Raw genomic sequence first — 22,026 nt, forward strand, 5'->3', positions numbered from 1 at the left:
ATGAACACATCTGCCAACAGAAAAAGGAGAAAATACTTCCTTCTTCTTCTTCTTCTTTTTTTTTTTTTTTTTTTTTTTTTTAACCTTTTCAAGCCACTACACAACCCTTTTTGGGCATACTTTGTAAGAGCTGTTCAGATGGGTGTGGAAAAAAGATGTGACTGTCTGCTCTGCCCTGTGTGGTGAGCAGAAAAAACGAATCACCAAAAATAAAAATCAGTCCTTCAAGTTAATCCTGTCAGAATCCTATATCCTAACCTATCAATAATCCTATATTTTCATGATCATCAAGCTTCACTGCAAATATTGAAACAGAACTAAATGCACATGTCTGGGGAGTTGCTTTGGGAATGTTTTTCAGCAACAGAAGATGGTGCACTGAGTGGTTAACAAGCTTTTCTGGTCCAGAGGGGCAGTCCAGATGGATGCGGAACATGCAGTCCTCTATCTGCTGAACTGCCAAAGTGTCTTTTTAAAGAGACAAGTAAATCCTAAAGACATCTCTTACAGCCCAGAAAAGGGCTTGTTTTCCAGTTTGGAAAACATCTGCAGAAGTTAAAGGGAAGGGGTATTTTCCTGTGGCCACAGATGAAAACTGTCACTTTGCCATCACTGCTGTGACTTCAAATTTCCAAGTAGCATGTGGAGCTCTCCCAAGAACAGTGGGTCTCTGCTGGCACAGCAATGTCCTCCCACTCCTCCTGGCCCTCCTGGGTGCTGGTGGCATGGAAGCCCATGTGGAGGACCAAATTGCCCTCCCCGAGGAGGCAGGTGGACATGCGATCCTCTCAGAAGAGAAACAACGTTGTCCTGCACCAGCTGGCTCTCTGGTAGTGGACATGACACGCTTCCCCCCACGATCTGCCCACCGCTTCCCAGCGTCTGGAAGCCACAGTCTCTTGTCAAGGTCTATGTCTGCAACCTCATCTGAACTGTAGGCAGGTGCCACTTCCCACCTTCACCCCCTTTGTTTAGCTCCATGTGTCGCTTTCTTATTTGGTTGTAATAAACTAAAGCTGTCTTCTCGCAAAGAGGCAAAGCCAGTATACCTGGTACTCTACCAAAAAAATCTCCACTGCCAACAGCACTTGCCCTTCCTGAAGGAGTGAGTTCAGAGCTGGGTGCAGTTTAAAGAGTAAGTGACTCTGGCTCAGATGGGATTGCTGAACAAACCTTAGAAAAGTTTGATCAAAAGTAAAATAAAATGACCCAAACTGGAGCTCTAAGTTACTGTCTTCTTCATGGCCTTTCTTGTACATCTAGAACATGTTGCTTGTTACAGTTCTTAAAAACAACAGATTACTGAATTTTTAAGGTGATTTTTTGTTATATGGTACTTTTTGGAGTGCTGTTATCATACATGTTTTCAATTTTGTGGGGGCTGTTTGTTCCATTCATCTCATTTATAAAAGTTTAAAATCCCTGTCACTGGTAGGTGCTGAACAAACCCAGCAAGAGCTGGGGATTTTTGTTCCACTTTGCTTTCTTATAGCCTATCAGTAACATTTGTCTTCACCTGCTTAAATGTAAAATGCTGGTCAAGTGTGTGACATTATCCCATTTGTCTAACAGGTAAGCTGCAAAGTGCTGCAATTCTTTCATCAGTACATGTTGGGCTGCAACTACTTCTGGATGCTCTGCGAAGGCATTTATCTTCACACGTTGATTGTGGTGGCAGTGTTTGCTGAAGAGCAGCGTTTGCACTGGTATTACCTCTTGGGCTGGGGTATGTATGTTATAATTTGTAGCAAAATGATCAATTCTTTCAGATGTTTGAATTCTTCTACCATTTATACACCTGAATTTTTTTATTTATACCTCTAGATCGTAGCTTAAGATGGAGTTCTTGGGTGCTAAATTTGAGTGCATTTATTTAGATGGGCCTAGAGACTTACAAAAATCAGCAAGAATCAGTATCCATTATTTGCTGCATCTTGGGATTTGCTGAAAGAAATGCTTAAGTTTTGTCAAGCAAAGCTTTGTGAAAGGAATAGATTTCTATCCAAAAGCATCTCTTTTCTGAACAAAAGTTGTCTATTTTTGTCACTTTATATGCAAAAATATTAATCTGTGACAATACTTGTAAAAGTATATTATTTCTAGAATGAAGAAGAGGAAAAATCAGTGTCTATGTCTCCCAAAGTGAAAAAACACAGTATGTAGAAAGAGGAACCAGAATGTCTCTGGAAGTGAATTCAATATCAGATATATTTTTGCAGATGTTGTTTTAAAGGAGAAGATTCAGTTTTACCTACTTACACAGGAGCAGATAATGACTCTGGTGTCAGGGGTGATTTTGTCCAATAACAGTGATCTCTAAAGCATTTCAGAGAAACCTACAGGTGTCAATAAGAAAATCTTAATGATACTCTATGACCGAGTTTACAAGCCCATGCACTATGGATGAAAACTGTAAGTAGTCACATGCATATTGCCCAAGGAACCATGACTAGGTCTGGTCCTTCATCTCCAAATATGCAGATCTCTTCTGTTTTCACTAAGGGACCCCTTCCTTTTAATTAGTAGCAACAGCAGATATTTATCCTTTGGACTGTCTGGTCCCAGAAAATGCCATATAAATACAACCACTATATTACAGTGGAGTGCAGTCTCTTTCACATTTAAATCACTATTGTAAATCCAGTCCACATCAGTGTTGATCATTATCAAGAGCTTTTTCCCAGTTTGGGAAAAATGAATCTCTAGACTCATTCCAGTTTCTGGCAAGCCAGTCCCCATATCTTGAAACCTCGGTGCAGCTAAGCAGCAAATGATGGACCTTTTTCCATCATCCCATTGCACTTAGGGATGTTCAGTTGTATTCAGCTCTTGCAATCCCAGTCTGAAGCTGCTAGAATTTACTCTATATCTTCTATCCTTTTTGGAGGTGCTCTACTTGTTCAACATTATTTCATTTACAGCAGGAAAATAAAAAATAGCCCTACTGCTTAAACGAAGAAAAATTAGGAATTAATTAGATCAGAGAAAAATGACCCAGTTCTGAGTGTTCTGAAGAAGTTTAAAACTCTGACTTCTACCAGTAGTTAGGCATCCAGTATCAGGTCCTACACAGGTAGTAACAGCAAAGTGCAAAGTTGTTATTCCCCTGTTTGGATTTCCATCTAAGAGCACGGTAACTTACTTTCCTCTTATGGTATAAGACTTAGTGCTCTCTGGATACCTACATTAGATACCTAGAAAATCAGCACGATTTTCTATTTTGTATGGATTGTAGTGCCAGCTAACAGTTTCCAGGCACATAAGAACTCTAAGAACTCATCTCTTTTTTTTCTTTTTTTCTTTTTTCTTTTTTCTTTTTTTTTTCTAAGAAAATGCCGTCATGCACTCTTTTTTCTTATAAGAATGGCATCTTTTTTGAGAAGAGAGGGACCTGTCATGCTCTTAGAATTAAAAGTATGTGGAACATCATCAGCTCTTAAATGAAGACAAACTTCCTGAAGAACCCTAAACTGAATCAAGGTTTCTGGACTTTGTCAATCCAAATAGCTGAGCCCTCTTGGAGCAAGTCACTGCGCTATCACAAAGTTTTCATAGTTCAGAATATTTGAATATATAAAGTCTGATAGGGCTCTGCTTTTGAAACAGCAGCCCTATGTGGAGTCATTTTAAACATTCCCTTTCAGATAAAGCTTTTTCCATTTTCATGTCTTGCAGCATAAGCCCTCCCAAAATAGTGTCATTCCATATCCAATTATGCAAGAGGAAAATGGTCATAAACATATTTTTTTCAGGTGACGTTCAATTTAGGCCATGCAATTTAATGCAACTGGGACAGCTAGCCTGCAATAAAAACTTATGAGCTAGCTGTAATACTGCTGAGAATGACACTAGCATCATGGTGCATAATTCAGTGAAGTTATCTGATAAAATACTCATTAGTACCTGTAGCACTGCCCAAAAAATAAACAGGGTGGTGGCTGTGGTAATAGGATGATGATATCTTGAGAAGGAAAAGATTAATAAAAATGCACACAACTCATGACTATAAGTCTGCAGCCTTTTAAATGAAACTAGATGAATACTTCCACAAAAAAAGTAATCATTAGCACCTCCTGACTAAGGTAAAAATCATTAATAACAAAACTATCTAATTCGGACTACCTGTCCACCCCTTAAGTTTGCATAAATCAGTGTAATTCCACTGATTCCAGAAGCAGTAGTCACACAGTCTAACTTTAAACATCCAGCTGTGTTAATCAATGGAGAGAGATACATTTCTCCAAAGGGCAATGCAGAGCAACGAAACAGATTGTGCTCTGAATTACAATTCTAGAGATAGAGGTAAATGTACAACACAAGATGAAGTTACTCATTATTCATTGTTATAACTAATCCCTATGCAAGAAGATCTAGATTGTTTTATTTGGAAAAATCACTAATGACATTTGTAAAATAGGTTTATAAGAAAAATAAAAATCCGAGCAAATATCTGAGCACTTCTACAATAGGTTTGAGATCATTGAATGGAATCTGACATGGACAGATATATTTCAAGGCTAATACCTTCAGGTGATAGCTTCTCTGGGAACTGCTGCTGGGGGTGTCATTTCTCATTTGTTATTGTTTCACTGGGTCAGGAAATCACCCTTATGCAGGGCAAGAAAACAGTATCAAATGTGTGCATCCAGCTACAGTCCACTCTGGCTGCTTCAGGCAGCTTCATCCACATAAAAGTGAAAAGGGAATCATTTATTTGGACAGTGCTGAAACAGAATGCTTTCCAAATTCAACTGGAAATTAAATTAAGCATAATTGCCGGTTTGTGCCATAAAGGACCTGGAATGGCCTATGGGGATATGTCATACCTTTTCCTGGGATGGCTGGGGTAAGACCTTTTCTGTGTTACTCACTGCTCACCATGTGTCGGTGGGACACCTGGAGTGATACATGTTGTGCCACCAAGACCCAACAGACCTTGGTGCTCCACTTCTCACTAACTCTCTGCCTTTTGGCCCTTTACAAGAGAAGAGTAACATCTAGCCCTAGAAGAGCCCATCCAGCCTGCAGCTGGAAATCTGAGCAGTAGACAGTCATGAGCTTCTTGCCCTGTAACTGACTAATGAAAACTTTCCGTCGCATTCTTAAGATTTGCTTGTGAGTTTGTTGAGCCAAATATACTAGGTTAATGCATTTAGCAGAAGAAAAAAGGTCCCTTGGCATCATGTGGCATGCTCTACTCATGATACTCCAAGCCAGAGCTTTCAGATGAAGAATTTTTTGCTATTACAGAAAGGCCCCTTAAAGATTGCACTTCAATCTGTCTGTCAACAAAACTGGCCCAGACTCGCTCCATTTCCAAATGAAGAAAAACTTTCTCAAGCTGTCAATCTCATAAGCCCACCCTAAGGTTGGAAGCTCCTTTCTTTCTGTTCTGAGCTTTTTGTTGTTCTACTGTTCATCATCACCCAAAAAAGGCATTCTGCAGCCAGAAGCCAAGTAATCATTTTCTAATAATACATAAAGGAGAAGGCAATCTAGTTTGTTCTCCCATAGCTGCATTGTCCTCCCAGGGAAAACTGCAGTAAGAACTTTATTTGGCAGTAGAGTAAGTAGCTGTTGCTCAAAGATACTTAGAGACATCAGAGTGTCCTATTTACATACTTTTTTGAGCTTATTCTCACTCCAGCATTGGCTGGCCTGTGCTCTGAGGTAAGGCTTCCCCAGAATTGGGCTAATTCTCTGTCTCTTCTAAAAGTGTTTGTGAAATCACTAACACCTGAAGAAACAAGGAGCCACGTTCTTCCTTCCATGACTAATCACGGTATCAGCAGGACATTTTCACACATTTTTATTTATAATTATAGAGCATCCAAAGCTCAGAAGAATTGTCCATGGTTTATAGGGAACAGGCAGCAGTAACACCAAAGGTGTCCCCAGAGCTCTCTCTGCACAGGACAGACAAGGCAGTAGATCACCTCCCCACTGGCCAGCTGCCTGTATGTGCAAGGTTGTACAAACTGGGGTCAGTATTATAGTGCAGACTCCCTGATTCCAGGTTTCTAGCCTATTGGAGAGGGACACAACATACAAGCAAGCTGAAGGAAGATGGCAGGAGTGGACCAGATTGTCACTCTTAGTGTCCGGCTGGAAATAAGAATTTGAGGCTTCCAGTTTGTTAAGCATGGCATGTTCTCAGGCCTTTGGCCCAGTGCAAATTTGCTCCCATCACCTCCCTGTCAGAGCAGTGGCCCCCCCTGAGGCTTCAACAGATAAGTCAGGAGATGTGGATTTATGGTACCCACAGCTTCACTCCCTGCTGAGATAAAGCTGCATGGGCTTGGCTGCACAGAGGCTGGGAACCTGCAGAAGATACCACAAATTCCCATCCCCCAAAAACCCCTCCTGGCTCCAAAAGAGCAACTCCTTGCTCTGTTGTTTATTGCTCCATCATCTGGCATGCGAGTTAGCGTGCCTCTCTCTTGCTCAACAGTGATTTGCATGGTTTTAACAAGTGTCTGCAGTTTCCCGAGGTAATACTTTGCTGAGAACCGAATGCTCCCTGCACTGTTCCCACACTGCCTGCTCACACCCTTCCCTGCACAAGCCGCTGCAGCGCAGGGGAGCCTGGCAGCAGCTTTGTGACGCTGCAGGAAGGCATGGCCTATGTTGAATGTTATTCCCTTTTGCATTTCACCATTGAGGTAATGCTAGGGCCCTGAGTGCGATGGGATTGCAGTTCTTTCCTGAAAGCTGTGATTTCACATGCATGTGTTTTGTGGACAAGACTTACTAGTGTGTGTGACATATGAAATTCAAGCTAAAAAAATACCAAGACTGATCTATAACTTTAATCATTTCAGGGTTCCCTTTAGTGCCAGCATCTATTCATGCTGTTGCAAGAGCCAGATACTTCAATGACAAGTGAGTAGCATGTCTGCATTTGAAGGAACTTAGCATTATTTAACTGTGTAACACATTTTATTTCAGTTAATAATAAATTTTAATGGTGTATTTCCCCTCCAGCTGCTGGATGAGTGTTGACACGCACTTGCTCTATATTGTTCATGGACCTGTAATGGCAGCTTTATTGGTAAGAATATTAGTTGCTATCAACAGTTTAATAATTATTTTAGAAATGCTGCTAACCTGTACAGAACAGACGTTTCTGTACTTTAAGTGTTCTGGTCAAAACTCAGAAGTAGCTAGAGGCTTTCTCTACTCAGTGTTACAAGGACAGGTTCTCAATATTTTTCAAAAACAAGTCCTGTAAAGGGACCTCCCATTGAAGAATCAGATTGAGGCAAACAGAATCACTAACGGCTTTTGAAAATCAGGGCAGTCACTCTCTCCCAGTGTAACTTATTTGTGACAAATGTATTGCATTTATGTGACATCAATGAGGCATTTAGCTATGCTTTAGCTGGGGTGAGCTGAGTGCAGGCTGGTTGCTCAGCATGAGTTTTACTCGTCATTGAACTGGTGTGGTCCAAAGGTAGGGAGCTAAACTAGTCCAGGGAAGGGACTGGACTGGGCTGTCTGAGTAGGACAAGATTCAAAGTGCAGCTTGGCGATGTGTATACGTATAGCATCTTGTATGCTAGTGGTGCTGTTTGGCACAGTAACCCTGACCTTCCTGAAAGGTGCAGTAAGGGTTTTATTCAACCCAAGCCCCAGCTCACCTCAGTGTGTCACCCAAGATAGACTTTCAGCTTTCGAGCTGTCTCTTGCCTGCAAACTTCTGCAGTAATTACCTCAGAGATCAAACAGTAGGGCAGTGAATACTGGGAACACCTTTGAATAAAGAAACAACTTTCCATCTAATAGCTGAAAAACCTGAAAATCTTTCTACACTTTCTTGAGAAGCAGCCTTGCGCATCAGCAATGTGAAGAAGCCCATTCCTCCCTGCCATATAGATAGTCTGCTGTTCCCATAAAATCACATCTATTGCGGCTTTACTGGTTCAATCTTAATTGCTTCTGCTGTTGTAATGCCAGCCAGCTTCTAGGAGAGGCCATTCAGCCTTTATTTTTATCACCATGCTCCAGATCTGTACATCTTAGCCACAAAGAAAAAAGAAGGGACTGTTTTTTATGTAAAAAGAACAATCTTTAACTGTTTTCGAAGTAAGGTATTATAATTTCTGGTTTGTGCTTATGCCATTTCTAGTCTTATTTTTCTCATGACAATATCAATGCCTACAGAACATCCTGCATGATTTGATGCAAAAATCCCATAGTGACAGACTGGCTCAGAAGACCTGAGGATTTTTACCTTTCTAAAGTCTTTTTTCCGCTTTTCACAGTTACTTCCAGAAATTCTAAAAGTGAAGGTTAAGCAGAGTGAGTGAAGTCAGAGTAGGATGGAGAATAACGTTTAGATTTAATGCTGAATGGGACCTCAGAAGTCATTTATTATTCCTTTTTTCCAGTAGAGCGCAAATGTAAAATAGTTGAAAGGTCTCTCACTAGTTAAGAAGTGATGAAATGCTTTACCAAAGCCTATTGACTCATGTTTTATTGTTCTGAAAGATTAAACTGAAATTTCTTATGTATCTATGGAATTCGGGCTATTAAAATATCTATGTAAGTTTTGCAACTTACTTCTTTTAAAAAAATCATCTGAAAAAAAGTCTATTGACATTCCGAAACATAGGTGCCTCATATTACAGTAACAGAGTGGAAAAGAGTGATCTGGGCACACTGGAGAGGGAGAAGGTCTGTGATACCTAAGGTGTCCACAGGGTACCCTCTGGGCTCATTATCAGCCTGGGTTTGCCCTTCCTGCTCCTCCGCGGGCTCTCAGCACACCCCACAAGGAGCTCTCTGTGAAGCCAGGGTCAAGAGCAGGTTTCCGTATGCTGAGCACCCACAGCTGGAATCAGAGTTCTAGAAATGACTGAGGAGATGAGATGCTGAGCTACTTGGCATCGCCGACCATAAGGGTCAGGGGCAAAACTTTCTGCAGCCTCTGGCATTTCTGCCCTGAGCCAGCAAGTGTTAACTTTTACCTGTGGGTAGTGTACCACGGGGTCCATGCAGTCTGGTGGAGGCAAGGGGCAGCCTAAGGTTCTTCTCAAGAGCAGCCTTGCCCCCCTGCTCATACACAAGCCTTAAGTAGTGGCCCATGTAAGATGGAGCACATGCCTCAGAGAAATTGTTGTGCCCCCATAGGTCCCATATGCCCAGGGACACACTGGGGTTTGTCTCACCTGGCTGCAGACATCTTCAGTGTGGACTGACGCAAGACACCTAGGTGACTTTCAGCCTCAGAATAGAGACATGGTTACTCCTTGGGGACAATTTGTCCATCCCGTTTAAACTTTAGACGTAAAAATGAGATTAATTGTTCCCTGGAAATCCTGGATTTGCCCACATCAGTGTCAAAACAGCCAGTGCTTCCTAGAACTGTTCCCTGCCTGCCTGAAACATCCATTAAGGCTTCCTAAGGGAAGCACGTAAAGCAGCCTAACATCTCTTTTCTGAAGACACTCAAGGTACTTTCTAAGGCCTGACTCCCAGGCAGCTGCCCATTACGAGCTATGATGAAACTAGAAAACTACAGTTTACTGCCATTTATGTGCTCTGTATTTTTATTTTGAATGTCAGTTTAATTTGAGTGCTTTCACCTATAATGGCTTTGCTTTTGCAGGTCAATTTTTTCTTTTTGCTTAACATTGTCCGAGTTTTGGTGACAAAGCTAAGAGATACCCATCGTGCTGAGTCCAACATGTATATGAAAGCTGTCAGAGCCACTTTAATCCTGGTGCCCTTACTAGGAATTCAGTTTGTTATTATTCCCTGGAGACCAGAAAACCGACTTGCTGGAGAAATATATGATTACATCATGCATATATTAATGCATTACCAGGTATGTTATATAGTAGCAACTTCAGCTTAGGTGAGGTGCTTGCTATTAAGTTAATTTAGCCAAAGATGCTGTTGCCAGTTGTCTTGCCCTGAAACTGAGCAGGACCGTGGTTTTGCAGTTCTTTTCTAACTGCTTTCACGTTATTGGATTATCTGCCTTTGCATGAGTTGCACAGCTACATAAATAACAACCACAAGATAGGGAAGACAATGAAAAATGCAGCAAAAATGATCAGATGGCACTATTTCTAAACTCAGGAGAGAAAACTGAGATCACAGAGGGCTTTTATGTCCCAACATGATTTCTGTTGAAGTGCTCAAATTGACAGAAACTGGTGCTGTGAGGTTTAATATTAAAATTAGCTGTGTATGCAAATTGTTGTACAGAGGGAATGCCAACACACAGAAGAAATGACTGAGACGATGAAGCTTCATTTAGGAGTTAATATTCCATTATTAGGCAGTTTAAATTAAACTATAAGACTGACATTTTTATTTCATAAATGCTTTGGAAATACAGCATCATTCAGTAAGTCTGGTTTGTTTTCTTTTAAAAACAAAACAAAACAAACCTAACTGACTTTAAATGCTTGGTGATCTCGTTTACTGACTACAATATATCCAGTCCTGTATTGACTAGAAAAGGCAGATTTCTAATGTGTTTGTGAATAGTGGTCAACATGAGTGAATACAGTGACCCGCTTCTTGTTTCCTTTCATTCAGAAGCTAAATGCAGAAATTATTTTAGTGTTGTAGTAAGAAAACAGGTTAAAAAAAAAAAAATCTGTGGTGTTTTTTCCTTAAATGAAATTATAAATAATGCTACCAAAATCTATTCATCCTGTCATCTTAGATTACATTTTCTGCTTATCACCCTTATCCCTTCAAAACTGTGGGTGTGCATGCTACTGCATGCATAGAATAACTGAAGTTATAAGTCTATTTTTTCAGTGTATGCCATCTTATATTACAGTTCTGCTTAAAAGGAATGTGAGTCTGCTTATTCTATTGTTACTTGTATTGTCACTTCTTTGGACTCAAGGGCTATAAAGGAATATCTCCAAATAAGTTTTCTGGTGACAAGTTGCTTACAGTTTTACCAAGTTAGGATAAGATAGAGTGTTACAATTATCATTTTACTCTTAAAACATCTTTCAAATCCTGTGAGGTTGTCGGAGAATTACAAAAAGAATGTTAGTAATCTTAACAATCCTAATTATGATCATTATGCAATAGGAAGTCACCAAACCAATGTTAAAATGGAACCAGAAACAAAACCAAAGTATCGTGAAACTGTTGTACCGACAGATGGGATTAGGTGAGGGACGGATCCAAGGAGGCAAAGTTTCATCTCCAATGGGTTCCTTCTGCCCTTGTCTCAGCCATCGGGAACCGGTGTCTCTCCATGGCTTGTTGACCCCGATCAACCCTTGCCAATACATTTTGTTCCATTTCAGCAGTGGGGACAGTGCTGAGGACACCGCTGTGGGCACATGGTGGGGGCTGCCCCTGCCCCACTGCCGCTGTGCCCAGAGAGGCCACTGGGCATGCCTAGGGGTGACAGCCCACCCAGGGCTATCCCCGAGCCAGGGCAGCAATGCAGACCTCACAGGGGAGCTCTTGACACCTCTGCAATGTAATCTCTACGTGCTTCCCACCAGCATGTAAAATTTGGCTTTTGGGGAGGGCTGTGCAGTTATCTTGGCTAACTGCAGCTGACTGTGATGCTCCCTTTTCTACTTAGAGGGGATTTTTAATTGTATTCTAAAATAAACTTTCCTAATCCTTTCCCAAACATTTCTTGCATGCATATTTAAGATAGCCAGCTATATAACCACTCCTCTGCTGCTTGTTTTCTTCTAAGACTGATTATGTAATTAGCAGATATTGTATTAGCATGTGTAATGGCTATATTTCCCTGCTAGCTATTGCACTCTCATAAACCACAGCGCAGCCTGCCTCTCCATAAACTAGCAGCAGTCTATTACTTTTTGCATCCCGTGGCATGTCAATCATATACAAGCAGGCATTGTGGGTGCAATTATGATTTTTTTGGGGTGGAAAATATAATACATTCTCCATTTCTGCATTGGTTAAGTGACTAATTTTTTATGGCTTTTCTAGAACAAAAGAGAGACAGATTTTCAACAGCACACTGCTTTAAGTGAGCACAATGGTTTGATGTATTAGTTACATTGTCCACATACACAGAAATGGTGCAAACAAGCAGTGCAATGTATTGTAAAAATCAGAGGATTGAGAATGATGAATGAGAAAGAGTTTGTTCCCACAGGAAAGTGTGTCATGGTATTTTTTTTAGAGAATGGTTTTCCCAGCTGATAAACAACATGTCGAGATGTTACATGTTAGGTTTCCTCTGCTGAAGTTACTTTTGAATAACAGAAGCCAGTCTGGTTTTGAATTGTCCTGGTTTTTTTGCAATACTATCATCAATGCTCACCATTTTAAGCAGAAGTGTTTTTTTCCAATATGATTATATGAGCAATTCCCAAACACTATATATCTACCTACCCTGTATCAACTGGCTTTTGTGCTGCAAATATGAATGCAAGTACTTTGCCAGCCAGAATCCCATGGATACTGTAAAAATAGAGATTAATATCACCCCTCACCATCACCAATATCAGCCCTTCAGTCTCCAGACTGCTGAAATGAAGACCGCACCAGGCAAAAGAAAGATACTTCAACCCTTAAGTGGAATAACTTATGCACAGAGTGGGATGCTGTAGGTGCATTGCTGAACACGCAGTTAGCTTATTAAACAGAGCTCCTAAAGTAGGCACCAGAAAGCAAACGTTTGCACTCCAGAAGAGCCAGTGAGTTGCAGATTTTCCCTAAGAGGACCTGACTTCCAAAAGCCTGTTAGATGATGTTGAGAGCACATGAAAGATGCAGACTTCCTCAGAGTGTAAAGCATTACAGTACAGGATGCGGTGGCTCCTTGCACACTTCTGGCATGAAAACACACCTCTCCCTTAAAAGCCTGAAAACTCCCACCGTGCTGCCCAGCAAAGATGAATTGGTACACCTGGGCAAGGAGGGCACCTGCTGCGAAGGAGTGGAGCAGCGACAGCCGTGTGTCCTGCATGTACCTGCATTCAGGTGTCCATGCCGAGGGAGGGCAGGAGAGATGTGGCTTGTGCCTCACACCCTGGTGGGGCCATCTGCACCTCTGCTGGCTCTGGGGCTGCTGCTGCTGCTCCCCCCACCCCGGGAACCTCGGAGCATCTTTTGAGGGGTCCCAGGCTGCAAAGTGATCGGGGTGCTGAGCCCCTGTCAGAGGGTCTGCTACCAGACACCATTATCCCAGCTTCTGATCTCTGACGTTTGTCCAGCAGAGGCCTCACAAGAAAAAAGGAAGAGTAGAATAATGCAATAACCCCATGATACATCGGTTAGTCCCACATATAGACCCCCCCCACCAGATGCTCTCAAACAAGCCCAGCGATTAACGCACTCCTGCTTGTGAGCTCCTTCCACCAACTGGGCCTTCTCGCCAAATTCTCTCTCCAGCACGTTGTAGCTGGTTTGTAGAGGCTATCACGGCACCTAACATGGCACTGTTGCTATGCCAGAGAAGACTTAGCCATGAAGGTCTGCTCGGTGCAGTGGAGAAATAACCCCCCAATCAACAGCAATACATAAGCACTTAAAGTTACTCTTCTTCGCAATACCTTGTTGACTGTGGCCCTAAATGTGCAAGTCTGCCTCTAATGAGAAATTAAAACACTATTCAGCATAAGAGACTTGGGGTTTATTGGCAAATAAAAAGTTTTTTTCTATTAATGATGCCAACCCAGACAGAAACATTTTCTCCTTCCGTGCAAAGTGAAGGTGATAGGACAGCTTTTGACAACATAAGTGGGGGGGTTTATTTCCTGTTCTTTTTTTATTTGCATTATTAGTAATTTCAAGACTTTCTAATATTCTGAGCCAATAAAAGTTGGGGAAAATATTTTTTTGAAAGCTGGATATTATAAAGAGCTATTTTTGTATGAAAAATTCATGTACAAAATGACAGTAATGAAATCTCCAGCAGAGAGTGGGAAAAGCAAAGTGTGAGCTTTGGCTGATGGGATGTCTCTGTCATTTTGCAGCAGGGAGGCTGCCATCTTCAGCCCTCTCATGACAATCTCCCCACCTCAGTAGCAGCAGAAACTGCACAGACACATTCTTTGCTATGTTTTGTGGGGTTTTTTTAACTTAACATAAATGAACGCTTGATAACACAGTCATTTACCTCAGCAATACTGTATTAATGTGCTGTGAATGAAGATGATAAGGAACACGATATTGTTTTTCTCAAAGCTTTTCATCTTTGCTGAAATGAGAGACATGGGAATCAGAAGTACCTGTATGAAGAAACTTGGCCATGCTATTTTTTTATTTTTTATTTTTTGCTGTCCATTCAGATCCAGAAGTGAGAATTGAATGGACATGGACCAAAGCTCACACAGAGAATCACAAACTGATTTTTTTTATATTATGGCCATCTGTACAATTACATGTGCCATCATAGTCTACCATCGACAATGAATATATTATCCCACTAAAGCCTAAATGGCAACACACTCTGTGTAATTAGGGCAGAAACTAAGGCCGTGGACATGCTCAGGAATAACAGGAATAAGCATATCTATATATATTTTCTTGGTTTTATGGAGACATAAGCTAGAAGAAAAGCAACTGGGGTATCAGAAACCCATGTAAATTTGCAGTATCTGCATAGTAATTTTTGTTTGTTTCTTTTTAACCTGAGCAAATTACTGGAACTTCTCTTCAAGACACTCAAGTCTTCTAGGAGAGTGAGATACAAATTAAATACCTGTCAAGCAAAGAATGTCCTTAGATCACTATAGGCGCTTAAACACAGGGAAAAATTCACCATGGTGTCAGTAAGGTACATGAAGGTCTGAGAGCTGCTGAATCTGCCCAATCCTTAAGGCATGATTTGGCCGAAAGCCACATTAACCTGGTCTTCACATGGTTCCAGAAATAAAGAATTTCAGAAGAATCCATTAAAGGCTTTAATCTCAAAAGAAATGTATTCTTTATCTCTGCCTTCAATACAACAGCAAACGTTATCCTGCTGGCAGCAGATGATATATCACAGGTCAGTTTAACAACTCCACAGAGTGGTGAAGAGATAAAATTGACCTAGACATCTCATACTCAACAAGAACTGCACCCTGGGCAAAGACCAGCAGCAGTTAGAGAGAATATGGAAGATGTATGTCAAAGAGATATGAGAAATAACCTGTGGGCCTTACATGAAATAATTAACCTACATCCAGTCTGTCACATGTTTCAATAGATCCACTGTAGATTTATCATCATCCCAAGCCCTCCTGGCTCTCAAGAGACGAAGCTAGTGTCTGCTGCAGATATCTGTGTAGCTTTACAGCTGGAGATAACAATAGTCCTCTGAACTATGAGCAAAACTTTATGTATAAAATGGGAGAAAGAGAAAGAGAAAAAAGAGAAAGAGAAAGAGAAAGAAAGAGAAAGAGAAAGAGAGAAAGAGAAAGAGAAAGACAAAGACAAAGACAAAGAGAAAAAAATAGGAACAGAAACAGAGACAGAAACAGAAACAAACAGAAATAGACATAAATAGAAATAGAAACACAGATGGCAAAAGTCAGAGGGCCGCTGCTGGTGGAAGAAGAGCAACGAGACATATATGGGACAAACTAGAGAAAATAATTTCTTCAGCCAGAAGATGTACAACATGCATGGTCTCAAAATAACAAGGAACCAGATCTGCTCTCAGCTCACCCCAGACCAGAAGAGCAACTGAAAGAGCTATAAGGCATCACCACAGCTTTCTCATTAGCTTTTCTGTCAGAAGTTGTCTGGAGAAAACACTAGTTAAGGGAACCGCACTCTCCAAAAGAAGAAAAGTAGAGCAATTGCAGGATATAACAGAGGAATTAAAATACCATACAGGAACAGAAATGGAAAATGGCTTCACTTCAATAGTTCAGGTTCATTTTTTGCCTGCAGTGAACTGCAGTTCCCAAATTCTCCCTAAACAGGGGAAAGAACAGACTTAGAAATATTTCTCTGCTTCTTTTTCTCCTCCTGCTGTCTTTTGTGTCTGCCGTGCCTCATGTGGACTGTGCATCGAGCGTCCCCACTCCCAGAGGAGATCACGATCCATCTCATTTGCCATCGTGGCTGACTGCTGTTAATAAAAACACACTTTAGCAAAATAGCAAGACCCCTGCTGCAACCATGTGCAATGCAGTTCAACAGCAGATATTTTGCAAGACTGTGCAAAGTAATGTAGTGCACACAGCGCAGGAGAAAATCAATATAGGGCACCGGGAAGTGACACATTTTCTCCCCTTGCATAAATTTTTGATTTAGGAATCTGTGGTCTGTCAAAGTCCTGCTTTAGAGGCATAAGGTTTTGGTTGACTTTATGGTGTTTCTCAAACAAAAAAATATGGGCAAACTACTGCGCATTGCATATTGTACACTGGGATTTGAGTTTTTTGAGAATACTCACTGTTTTTCCAAAACATGAAAAGAAACATTCTTTTTCTCACTATGTCTACCTCCTTGCACATGCTTTTCTGTGTTCATATTTACAGTCATGTCAAATTACAAATTCTGCATTAGAGAAAATTTCTTGGAGTAAAACAATTGCCAAAATTCAGGTGGTCAGCCCCTCTTCAAACCAGCCTGTGTATTTCTAATGTTTAAGCATTTTCTTAACACAGTTATTGCTTATCCTACATTTCTGGTCCAAAATATACACTTGAGAGTCCAAGACATTTTACGAAGCATTAGCTACTATTTAACTGGTAATCTGTTAAATGAGGGTTTATAAAAAAGATACAGCTGTAAAGCTCTTCAAAGCAGCCCTTGGGAGCACAAGCTATTGTATTGCAGTTTTCCCCTCAATTTCACAAACTGCCATAGGTTTAGTTTATAGCAACTGCTTTAAATAATTTAAAATGAAGGCATTTGGCTCCCAGTGATGCTATGTAATGTTATTTTAATAAGAGTGATTGTGGTTAGGACATGGACCAGTGTAACTACGTGATTCTGAATGGCAGGGTCTGTGTGTGAGAATTTTCTCTCTTATTAATTTCACACTTTCTCACCTCATGTTCCTGCCTTCACCCTCTTCAATCTTGTAGCAGTAGTGAAATATTATCTGAACAACTGTGGCAATAATTAAATTAATTTTAAGCCATTTAGGACCAAGCTATGATCTGCAATCTCTCTTCTTTTTTCTTCTGTCCCCTTACCTTCTAACTCACCTCTTATGGTGGGTTATTTTTCCTTTTTTTGACCACTTATACCTCTTTTCACGTAATCTCCATCCATTGTGATGCCCCACATACGAGTTCACTTATCCTGACATACAGTTCAATTTAAAGCCTTCCTGGGGCAGCTGGATTCCCCTTGGCTGACACTTTTAACTGGGTAACTGCACTCTGACAAATAAGTGGCAGCATGTAGGACACAATTGCTCTTCCATCTCTTCGTCAAAGTCAGTGGTAGAGTGGTACTCCACTGTAAACAAAATATCTATCTATCCAACTTACTTATGTAGCATTCAATGTTCCTTCTCTGGGCCTCTTGTACAAAAATAACTTCATAGCCAAAATACATAATCTATAAATGCTAGTAATATAGAAGAAGATGGCAAAACATGTTGAAAAGACAAAAATCAGTGTAATAACGTAACTGTGAAAGAGGAGGAGGTTAGGTGAAATGTCTGTGATGCAGAGGAAGTGAACTAATGTTTTTATCTTGTATCCGTCAAGCCCAAATTTCCAAACAATGCCAAAAAAAAAATTATTCTGATCTCTAAACTATTTTCTTTTCCTTTCTCTTAGGGGTTACTTGTGGCAACTATATTCTGCTTCTTCAATGGTGAGGTAAGCATGTGAAATACAGCAAATGAACAGAATTTGAAAAATAGTCACTGTGTTGTTCATTAATGCAGAAATGAAGCATGTTGCGCTACAGACTTTGAAACCGAACAAAGTCACTTTTTACTTTCTATATACAAGCAGCAGCGTGCATTTTTGAAAGCTCTGTGCAGAGCGTGACTTGAATATCTCTGAGCAGATTCATCAGGAGTGTTACCATTACAAAGCAGATGGCACCAAATGAGGTACAGGCATGCAACTCTCCCTTTACCATCTGCAATTTTGAGACAGAGGTCTAAGTAAAGGAGAAAAATGCTCTACTTCCCTTTCTGCCCCAGAATAGTGGGGAGGACCACAATGCCCCATAAGAAGCAGGCTGGTTTTGAAACATTCTCTCCCCATAGGAATGACTGTATAGCCATGTACAGGCAGTGCTCCAGTGTGTCCTCACTTGCTTCCAAACAATGTGTTACCCCAGAATCCTGGTCTCGAACATTGCCTTCTTCCTTCTTCATTCTCCTGAACATCACCTTCCATCTTTTTTCAGATTAGATTTTGCAAAACAAATTTGCTTAATGTTTTATAGCTTTAGTGTAAAAGGTTGATTATTCTGTAATTCTCCACCTCTAATGAGAACATACAGATTTGTGCCTAGATTAAAAGTTGTAGCAATGCTAAAAATGAGGAAAGGCAGCAAAAAAATGGACTGAAAACATAAAGTATCTTAAAAGCTGTTTGTTTCTCAGATACGTTTCATCAGATAGCTCTAATTCCAAACTGCTTTTGGCAATGCCACAGTGTCAGAAAAGCATACCCACCTTTACACCTTCAGGAATACAGTTTTCAAATTACACCATAATGAATATAACTGGAGCAGCTGCTTGCCAACATCATGACAGACCATATATATAATTTAATTCAAAATTAGATTGCAGGGTATGAATGAGTTTACCTGTCATATGAACAAGCGTATAGTGTGCAAGGCAGAAAACTAAAAGCCACATTCCAGGAATGAAAGTGAGTCTAAAAAAAATACACAGCTCTTTTGTTCATTAAGTATTGTATTACGTTTAATTTAGAATTCAGAATAAATATATTTGGATTAAGAAAATGCACCATATTCATACATGATATTCAGATGTCCAACCTCAGAGACACGCTGTGCTTTGTGGACTTCTGCATTGACTGAGCTGCTGTTAGGAAGTGGCAATAGCAGCCAGTGATTCCTTACGTGGACTGAAGATGCACGGTCTAGATCCAAATCCTGAATAACAGAAATAGTCACCAAACCTCTATTCACCTCTGAAAGTCTTTTTGACACATCTGGCAGCCCACAGTAAAAAGACCTCTTCGTTGTGAAAGGCTCTTATCTGGATATCCACTTTTGATACTTGAATTGTCAGCAAGCCATTACTGAAGGGACACATCTGGAAAGGATGATGCCCAAAAGGAGATGAAAATGAATCTGATATTGAAATGTGGCTTCCAGTTTTGTACTCTATTGCTCCCATAAGTAATCACATGGATGGTTTAACTACCTTTGGGTATCTCCAGACTGCAGGTAGGATTAATGACTCCTTGGTGGAGTGGCTGATCAGAAATGTTCAGCAGTGTCAGGCAGTAAGAACAAACAGCTGTGGGGATTCAGGTTTCCCAAACATCTTGAGAGTGATTTTTGTTGGTGCTTGGGTATTTTTCACCATTAGACCCATTTTCAGAATTGTTGTATCTGCTTCAGTCTTGCAGATGAATGGCAGGGATGCTGAGAAACCCTCTTGTTATTTTCTTATAGGAAGTTTTGTTTACTAGACAATAAGGGAAGCTTTTTTTTTTAGAATTTCCCTTTAAGGTGGGCAGGGAGTCAAAGATGACACCTCTCTAATACAGACTCAAGACAGTTTGGTGCTACTTGCACTAGCACATTCCAATAAACATCAAGCAAGTTTAGGTACTGGAGTAGCTGGGCTGGGCTGGGCTTTGTCGGAAGACAGGATGAAAGGATTATGACCCCTTTCCTCCAAGTCCCATCTATTTCTGCAGTTACACAAGGTGTAAATATATAAAGCACAAAACCTACAGAGGAGCAGCAACAGACTAATGCTTAGGTCCTTCCAAAGGGAGCACTGGTCTGAGTTTGTCTGCCCAAGAGAACTAAGCTGAGATAACTTCCCCCAGTCTTGCTGTGTGCAGTAGGACATAGACGAAAGCCGCAGTCTGGTCTTCAGGCATGGTAGGAGATTGTTTCCAAGCTGCTTTATACATCTGCTGCCATAGAGCTCAAAATTATTTCTCATGAGAAAATTCAATGTGGGGCAAGGAGAGTAATTTTAGTACCACAGGAGCCTGGATATTCTCGGATTTACTTTTTCCTACTGGAATATTTAACTTCAAGGCTGAAATACATGAAGTTTAGCCAGGACAAACAATGCTAAACTCAGAACCACCTGACAGTGTTTTATATTGCATTCATTGCCTACTACCTCACCAACCTGACTTAGTACCATGACCCCATCTACAGAAAGAAATGTAAAAATAGTAATAAGAAGCTGTACCAATGCCTGCATTCATGTGGAAGAACACATAAACAATGGATTTGTTTTGGACTTTTAAAATGACAGATCTTCTTGTGCATTTTCGTATAAAATCTGTGTCCAGCAGCACTGTAGTTTCTCTGTCCAACAACAACAGTGTTATACAGATGATACAAGGTCTCTGCAATAGTCTGCTCACTGGACCATGTTTCCAGGCCTGAGATTGCTTCTAGACTGCAAGGCTGGCCAACAAAATGGAACGTCTCTTTGAAAAAAACCCAGCCATGTATCTTGTGTGCCAAAGAGGCATGAATGGCTAATAGAGAACAGAAAAGTCTTTAAAGTCCTGAAGAGCAGAGTAAATAAACTCAGGCTCTTCATTTCTTTAGACTGTACTTTCTTTCATCTGCTGTCACAGTGGAAAGCATGGCAGGCATCGTCCTGCCCCTCTCGGTCCCCAGGAGCCTCTTTGTTTGTTAATACTTTATGGCTGTGCATGTGATTTTCAGTAATGCTGCTTACACATTTAAAATCCATGCATGAACAGTTTTAGTTGGCACTGAATTATGATCATCTGAGATCCCTGGAATCATGGCAGAAATCTAGATGAACATGTTGTTTTACTCAAGCTCAGCAGCTTGTACTGTCCATTATCCGTTTGTGGCTGGATTCTTATACAGGCCAGCAGTTCAGCAGAGAATAAAAACACAGCTGCTTTGACCTCACGCCGTCACTGCTCCATGCAGCCTTTTAAACCTGAATAATGGCACTTCTAATCATGGGCTGAACTGGAAGAGGTGTGCCTGTTCTGTCCCCAACCATACATACAATTGAAGTGTCACTCCCGTCTGAGAAGAAAACTATAAGCTCCTCACGGCAGGGTTTATACTCAGTGACATTGTTCTTCCCTCATCAGTTAACCATGTTATCATCTCCAGAGCTATGGTTGCTCTGGTGGCCCATCAGACTCCAGTTCAACTGAGAGCAGTTTGAGAGCTCAGCAGGAGCTCATCACCTTCACAGCAGCTCTTCTCCCCATGCAAGAGAGATCAAAGCCTTGGAGTCTAGGCGAGGGGCAAGGGGCTAGGAGAGGAACAGGAAGGCTGTAACAGCATGTTCTTGCCACCTTCACTGAGGATGCTGAGATTAATCTCAGTGGATGAACAGCTGTGAAATGCAGACACACTCAATACTTGGGAGCAGAGGCGAAGGCCAGAGATGCACAATGGCTAGGGGTGCTAATGACGGTGGTGGTGGTGGTGGTGGAGAGATGGCTGCAGACGGGCAGAGCTGCTGTGCTTGCATTATCCTCATTGTGTCCAGCCTTAGGTTCCAGGAGCCGCTGCCCCAGTGTGATATTGGGGAAAGTCACTGACTTAGTACTTCTGAAGATTTCTTCTTCCGGTCCTTCCCTATATCTTCTAGGGTGACTGAGCTACAATATTCATGCTATAACATCAAAAGGCAATTTTAAAGTGACTAAAATCTTTACAGGGTCTACCTCACATGTAATGTTTCTGTATCATGTGCTACAACCACATTACTCTTTCACACAGCAATTCTTTCTCACTGATAAAATCCCTGCGTGCAGCCATTTCACCTTAAATCTCAATATTGGCATAATAAGCTTTGCTCACAGCCCCAGTAATTAGAGTTCCATTGTAACCATATGCCTTTTCCATGCTTGATATCTAATTAACCTACACTCAGCCATTTGTTTTCTTTTCTTTATGTGTGAGGAGAAGGTGAATAGCAAT

General features: G+C 41.0%; 1 protein-coding gene across 1 annotated transcript in view; it reads left to right on the forward strand.

Annotated features, from left to right (window-relative positions):
- Window positions 1-22,026, forward strand: part of CALCR (calcitonin receptor) — a 65,175-nt gene that overhangs the window by 40,678 nt on the left and 2,471 nt on the right. The window contains exons 6-10 of the mRNA XM_049798921.1: window positions 1,573-1,726; window positions 6,822-6,882; window positions 6,985-7,051; window positions 9,611-9,829; window positions 17,703-17,744. Of these exons, the coding sequence (XP_049654878.1) occupies window positions 1,573-1,726; window positions 6,822-6,882; window positions 6,985-7,051; window positions 9,611-9,829; window positions 17,703-17,744 (543 nt within the window). The remainder of the gene's footprint in view (window positions 1-1,572; window positions 1,727-6,821; window positions 6,883-6,984; window positions 7,052-9,610; window positions 9,830-17,702; window positions 17,745-22,026) is intronic.

Source organism: Accipiter gentilis, chromosome 4 (assembly GCF_929443795.1).
Source record: "Accipiter gentilis chromosome 4, bAccGen1.1, whole genome shotgun sequence".
In the NCBI taxonomy this organism is placed as follows: domain Eukaryota; kingdom Metazoa; phylum Chordata; class Aves; order Accipitriformes; family Accipitridae; genus Astur; species Astur gentilis.